General features: G+C 48.8%; 1 protein-coding gene across 1 annotated transcript in view; it reads right to left on the bottom strand.

The window, feature by feature from the left end:
• LOC102035028 (rho GTPase-activating protein 39-like) overlaps positions 1–7,241 on the bottom strand; it is a 33,546-nt gene that overhangs the window by 4,384 nt on the left and 21,921 nt on the right. Inside the window, 3 exon segments of the mRNA XM_014310077.2 lie at positions 1–2; positions 5–50; positions 1,471–1,544. The exon segment at positions 1–2 is cut by the window's left edge and continues 143 nt beyond it. Of these exon segments, the coding sequence (XP_014165552.1) occupies positions 1–2; positions 5–50; positions 1,471–1,544 (122 nt within the window).

Here is a 7,241-nt window from a genome sequence, read left to right on the forward strand (position 1 = left end):
ATGCCATTCCTGGCATGTGCTATCTCTTCCACTGTTGGTTTACGGAGGCCCTGAGGACAGAGAAAAGCTTTGTGCAGCCATGACACAGCCAGCCCACAGAGAAAGAGTGACCCAGAGATGGGGATGGTGAGTGGCCAGGACAGAGAAGACTGACCCTCCATGTGGGCACCTTGTCAGCCTCCAGGCAGCATGGTTCTTGTTCTGCTGCCTAAAATCAGGGGTGGGTCTATTCATCAGGCCCAGGAGGAGCAGAGGAGACCACTTTAGAGAATTTGTGCTGGTTTTGCAGAGATTCTGTTGCTGTGTTTTGCACAGCAACAGAAGGGGACTGCTCTGGCTGCAGCTCCACCTGCTGCAGGAGGCAGTATTGAGTGGAGCCCAGCCCAGCCCCACCTGTGTAAGGTCAGCAGAGGGCACCTATACCCCAACCCAGCATCAGGTGAGTGCTTAAGCCACTGACAGGTGTAAAACAGTCCTCTGGAGATGGGAATTCCAGGTATTTCCAACTCCAGGGAAACCTTTGCTCTCAGAGGTGCTAAAACCTGAAAAGTAGGCATTGGTACCTGTTGCTTCTGACAAATACCAACACTTAAAAGGGGTTTTGAATGTCCTCTGGCAGCAGTTTGGAAAAGCACAGAGTTGTCGCAGGGGGAACAGGCTGCCCAGCACAGTGGCCTTCAGCAGTGATCCTGCAGCCAAGTGGGGAACACGACAGGGAGAAGCTCCCACTGAGCCCTCTGAAGGACAGTGGCCAGGGCTGCAGTTGTGTGCAATGTGTGTTTGGAGGCTTACTGTCCTGCCCCTGGCAGGATGCCAGGAGCCTTCAGCCTTCTCAAGGTATTTCAGCTAATTTGTTCACTACGCAAAGTTCAGATGGCAGGGAGTCCCCAAAGGAATTTCCAAAAAAAAAAAAAAAACCCCGATGACCAGATCTGGCTCGGTGACCTAGAACTGACAGGCCATCTACCACTTTTCCTGGCCACAGGCAGAACCATGTAGAGGGAAGAAAGGAAGATTACAGATAACACAGAGCACAGACTCCTTTCTGCACCACCTATCTCTGCTGTATGACTGTTTGAACTGGGAATGAACAACGCTGTAGTAAAACAGCTACAAGACCCAAGGTCTCAGTGCAAAGGGAGACTCTTCCTTCACCTGAAGAAACAAAATGATGAGTATCCCGTGCTCAAACAGCTCTTTTTACCCTGGAAACAGGTAAGTGCTGGGTTTGTCTTTGCCCCTGAGGCCAGGAAGCAGGCGGCCATGCAGATGCCTGCACAGCAGGCACTGCTGTCTGCCAGAAGGATGGCAGGAACTGGACAGCAGCACTCTCCCACACATTCATGGGGAAATGTACTCTGAGCAAGGCTCCCCTGCTCACTCTGTCTCCATTTCCCATCACTGAATCAGTGGTGACCACCAGAGTCCTCCAGGCAGCCCCCAAGCCCTGCAGCCAGGGCAACTGCTCACCTTTTTGCCTCCAGTGACGGCTACTTTATGGAGTTTCCGGTAGCAGTACTTCGCGTAGGTGCTAATGGGTAGACCTGGTGGGAAAGAGGAAATGAGTGGTCAGCCCACAGCACCATGCACCCCTACACTGAAGCCCTTCAGAGAGCTCCAGCATAGCAGCTCATTCTGGCACAAGCAGCCCCCTCAATGCACAGCCCACTGCAGCAGGGCAGGACTGCCAAAACTTGCACTGAGCACCCTGAAGTCTCCCAGTCCCACGGCAGACAGTGTCAGTGCATGCCAGGGCTTGGGCTTAGAAAGATTAATCTCCTGAGTGAAGGCGCATAGCTCTGCACCTCCCATCCCTGCTCCTGCAGATCTCCGCCTCTCGCACTTGGAATGCACCTGCCCTACCCTGACTCCATGCGTGGCACCCATTCAACATTCACAGCCTGGGCACACATGCATGCCTGGGCCCTGGCCTGCTGGGCACAGCCAAGGTTGTTTATTATTTGAGAACTTTGGTTCCTTTGCTAGTGAGAGAGGAGCAGCAGAGAAAGGTGTGTGGGGACAGAGTGGCAGCACCAACAGTGACCTCAGGACACAAGAAGAGGCGTGGGGAGCTGATGGGATCTTATCTTCCCAGAGATCTGCAGAAGGCTTCCTCACATTCCTGCCTGCAACCTTCTCCAACTCAAGCCTGTACCAGGCAGCTCAGGCATGCTCTGTGAGACACAGAAAATGGGACGCACCAAAGCCTGGGAACTGTACCTCAAAAGCTGTTGCCCTACACAAGAGCACGTGCTCTGTTTGTGCTTGGTTCAGTGTACTCTGAAGGCAAGTACAAGCCACCACTTCCAGAGATAATCCTCCCGTGACACCAAGAGAAATGTTTGCAATGACAGAGCACTGATTGCTGAGAGAGTTTTTCCAAAACCGTTGGCCTTTTGTTCTTGTTCAGGTAAAACTCAAAACTGCTCACTGAAAGCAGTGAATAGATCTGCCCTATTTGATTCCCTGCCAGGCCCAAAGCTTGCAGCACAGCTCAAATACTTGTGGCAGTGAAAGTCTACATTCTAGTCAGATGCTGTGCATTTCACATCAGCCTTTCACACACCCTATGGCTTAGGTATGCTGACTGGGAGCTCGGACGTCTTCAAATCCTCTTAATGCAGAGGGAGGACAAACTCTTCCCAAGCAGAAGTGGGAGATGTGTTATCCTCTTAGCCAGCAGATAAACCACAGTCCTTGGCTCCTCTCGATGAAACAAGCACCTCCTGCCTCCATCAATCTGCCTCACAGCTGGAGCCACACCAGAGCAGGTACAACAGCATTCCCATTTCCCACAGGCAATGGGAAGGAAAGCCAGTTTTGGGAATTTCTCTCTAGGGAATATCTAATGCAAAATATTCACTGTAAGCAAAAATCCTGCTAGGCATGACTTACACTGGGAATATCTAAGGATTAAAAGGAAACAAACCAAATGAGATGCCCTGTGATGCTTCACTATCCCAGGTTACAGCTTCTGCTGTCCAATGTGAGACACACCCCGAAGAGAGGTGTCACTCTTCTCAGAGGGGAAGGGGAAGAAGCTGGACCGCGTCTCTGCATCCCAGCAATTTTGCAGGAGACAGCACGTTCACAACTAATAACAAGAATTATCTTTTCACACTGTATTTAGACCATGAAACACATAATCACCCTAAAAGCTTAACGATGTTTGCAAAAGAAACTGTTGTCCTGCAGATTCTGCATGGCTGATGCATGGGCAGCAGTCAGACACATCTGCTTGAAGCCTATTGTGTATTTTCCCAGGAAGCTCCCCAGTCTCAGAAAAAGCCTAAAACCTACATCCAGCACTTTCTGCAGTGAGGCCTCCTGCTCCCATGACAACCAACAGCCTCTGACCCAATGGGCCTGTTGGGGTCACATGTGAAGCTGACCAAATTTAAGTAACTGAAAAATAAACTTGCTACGTGCACAACAGGATGGAGGAGTTACTGTCCATAGACCTGAATGGCCAAAAAAGAGGCAAAAGCCCTGAGGAACAGGGTGAGCAGCACTCATTCCAGAGGGCACAGACCAATGGCTTCCTTGCAGTCTCGCTGCTCCAGAGTAGAAGCCATCTGCCCCAACACAAGTGTTCCTGGCTCCAAGGCATGTGCAGAGTGGGATGGGCAACAATGGAGAGAGACATGGAGAGGCCAGGAGGCACACGCTGAGCTGCAGGAAGGAACATGAGGGAGAGGAGTAGAATTTAGCTTTAGCCTCAGCTTTTCCAAACCAGCAACCTGTCCCAACCATCTGCTGCTTTCAGAACGCTCAGCTAGAGACTGACTACCAGCACTGAGCTCATCACACACGCTGACATTTCCAGACATGTGGGCCAGGTACTCCCTCCAGCCTCCCTCCAGCTTCATCTGCACTGCCTGGAAAGGGCTAATCCTGAAGGCAATTCTGTGAGCACATAATGAATCTGAGAAATCCAAGATGATCTGTTATTCCCTATGGTATCACAGAGGCCTCAGGAGCTCAGGAACAGATGACTACTAACAGCCCATATAGTGAAAAATAGCTTTCAAAGGAAAGTATTTCTCCATATTCCAGCCTAGAAACACATGTGGACAGCATCTTAAAGAACATCTCCTTTTAGAGAAAGTTAAAATCCAGACTAGACGCGTGCAGGAACATACCTTCTGGAACTCACTTAAATGCTTTCCTGCAAAAAAAAAAATTCCTAAAAATTCACCAGAGTGGATTTAGGACCTGGCCATAGAATATGTATTTTAGCACTACAGAAAGCTGTTGTCTAGATATTCCTCTGATCTACCACAGCCTTTTGGATCTCAGCCTGGCACAGCCAGAGCAGGTTCTCAGACCAGGATCCCATCTCACCGCACTCTATAGCATAGGGGTAGGTGCTCCTGAGCAGGAAAACTGGGGTTGGCACCAGCAGTGCTGCTCTCCTGGCTTAGATCTGCCCAGGATCCATTTTACAGCACTACTTTAGCTCCTCTTTTTCACACCACCAGTGTTTCCTTCACCCCAACAATGCTTCTTGATCACCATTCCCTATATGGGAAATGCCATGTTCATCAGCCAGATAACCCAGCAGCCTGCACCTGTCACCAAGATAAGACACAGATACAGGATGTCTTAAAAATTAGTATTCCCCTTCAAAAAACTTCTAGCTAACAGCAGGTGGGCAATACCCTCAGGCAGTGTTGTACCTGGACCATTAACCATCAAGAGACAGACCTCCCTTCTTTGCATTTGTCCCATTTCTTTCTAAGCCTCTTTATGCTCTGAACTGTGGAGGCTGGTGGGCCAACAGGGAAAGAACCCACAATACTCCCCTGGACAGAAAACCCCTCAAGCCATAACCACCCTTGTTAGGGTAAGGAAAAAAGCTTCTCCCAGCATGCCTTGCTGTGATGTGCAGACTCAATGCAACCCATTGGCCCTCCCCACTCCCTCCATCCCTGTGCCCTCATCCCATTAGCCCTGGTGTTCTGCCCTGTCCCTCACGATCCCTATATAAAACCCTGCTTTCCCTGCCAGAGTGGCTGCTCATCCCTGGATCCCTTTGAGGAAGAAGCTCAATCAAGGCTCTCCTTGGAACCCCACGCGAAGACCCCATCTCTCCGTCTGCGTTGCCTGGATCACGGCAGAACTGAAATCACCTGGCATGAGCACAGATGTGCCTGTGCCCCCGAGGTGTCTTTTTCAAGATGCTTCTTTGGGAAGGTCATGGTGATATGAACACTGTACTAGCCCTTTGGGATTTCATCCTGTGCTTCAGGACAGACCATTACTGAGCCTGCCACCCAACACCAAAACCAGGCAGCTTTCAGCTCTGCACACAGTGAGTAATTTTTCTCTTGCTTTCCCCAGGTAATCTTAAATTTCTTTCATCCCATTGACCATCTCCCCTGTTCCCTCCTCCACGTGCAGCTCACATGTCACCTTCCCTGCCTCACTCATCAGCCTTGGAGGGACCCCTGGGCAGGACATACAGAGTGGGCACAGCACAACTACAGCCAAGGGCTGCTTTGTTCTCTGTCCCTTCCCTGCAAGCTCCTGATCCCTCTTTTGGTTTCTGACCACATCCTAGCAATGTGTATGTGTTCATAGAAATTCATATACAAGCTGGAAAATGTCCTTCCCTCCTCAAAAAGGCTAAACTGGGACCTCCCCCTGCACTTGCAGTTAGGGACCTCTCCCCCATGCAAAAACATTGCTTTTGGTGACACAACATTCTCTGCTGCTTGATCACTCAGTTTGTCACTCTTGCCAGATCCCTCTGCACCCTTCATTTTTATAGCTGCTAACAATTTTCTATCAACACTGAGCTGTCAGCTCATGATTTGTCTCCTTGTACAAATCCAAAGACCAGCTCACATTTCTGTGGGATCAGCAGATAATCCTCCTTCTGAAAACGCAGCATTTATTCCTACCCATTATTCTTCTGCCTGCCAACAGGTTATTCATGCATGAAAAGACCTTGAACCACATTTGTATTTCATTTACTGACAGAGAATTAAGATAGAAGATGAATACTGCACAGGTTAGGTGTAGGAAACTTCAGAATTCTTTCTTGGGTATATGTCAGCTGGTAAATGTTTACTCACCTATGAGCTTCTGGACTGAAAGCAGTATGTGCACATGTGTGGGGAATCACTGCTTCAACTCAACTTTTCACTGAAAGACTTACATAGATGCCTACTTATCTTCTATTCAGTTCTGACGGAAGTCCGTGCATTTGATTTCCTTATGGATTTCTCTGCTAAACTGATGCTACAGCATCCATAAGCATCTTAGTATTTCAGAGCCACTAAGAAACTTCTCGCAACAGCCTTGCAGCTTCAGGTGCATCCTACCCACCCCTCACACATCTGGAAAGCAGGGCTGGTCAACCAGAAGTAGGTGCTCCAGGGAAAAACCTGACCTTTCCAGCCAGCAGCAGAGAGAACGTGGCATGTTCCTGCAAGATTTCCCCTTACTTCAAGTGCAATTCTAAAGTCAGTCTCTAGGAAAAGTCCTCAAAGTTTCAGTCACTGTGAAAAAGCTGTTTTGAGCGAGCTGCCAGCCCTGCTGCCTCCTCTGTTAAACCCCTGCAGAACAACTCATAGGCTGGTCCCTGCCAGAGCAGCCTCCTGGGCCAGAAGGACAGACAAGAGTAAACAGCCTCAAGCTGCGCCAGGGCACATTTAGATTGGATAGAAGAGAAAATGTCTTCATTGCAAGGGTAATTAGGCACTGGAACACAGCCTGCTCAGGGCAGGGGTGGAACCTCCATCCCTGGAAGTATGAAGAAAATATATGGATGTGGCACCTCGGGACATGATGTGGTGGCGGCCTTGAGAATGCTGTGGGAACAGTTGGACTCAATTACTTTAGAGGGTTTTTCCAACCTTAATGATTCCATGATTCTATGAAAGGTAAGAGTGTGTGTGACTTGTCACCAGAGCCCCAGCTGAGGCGACACAGGCACACAGGCACAGCTGACTTTCAAGTGCTTCCTTCTGGAAACTCTATAAAGTTATCCTAGCATGCCTTTTTCATAACATTTTTAATATGTATATATCTAAAAATAAGTATCAGAGGCAACATAGAAAATCCTGAGTTGGAAGGGACCTACAAAGAGTCTAACTGTTGGTTTTTGCTTGTATTTTGTTTTAAATTTTAAATTTAATGTTTGTTTTTAGGTAAAAACTACATCTGTTTTCCTAAGCACATCTCCAGCACACACAATTTAGACACGTAATTGCACAGAACAGCCCACTCAGCCC

The sequence above is a fragment of the Geospiza fortis genome, unplaced genomic scaffold (genome assembly GCF_000277835.1).
Source record: "Geospiza fortis unplaced genomic scaffold, GeoFor_1.0 scaffold657, whole genome shotgun sequence".
In the NCBI taxonomy this organism is placed as follows: domain Eukaryota; kingdom Metazoa; phylum Chordata; class Aves; order Passeriformes; family Thraupidae; genus Geospiza; species Geospiza fortis.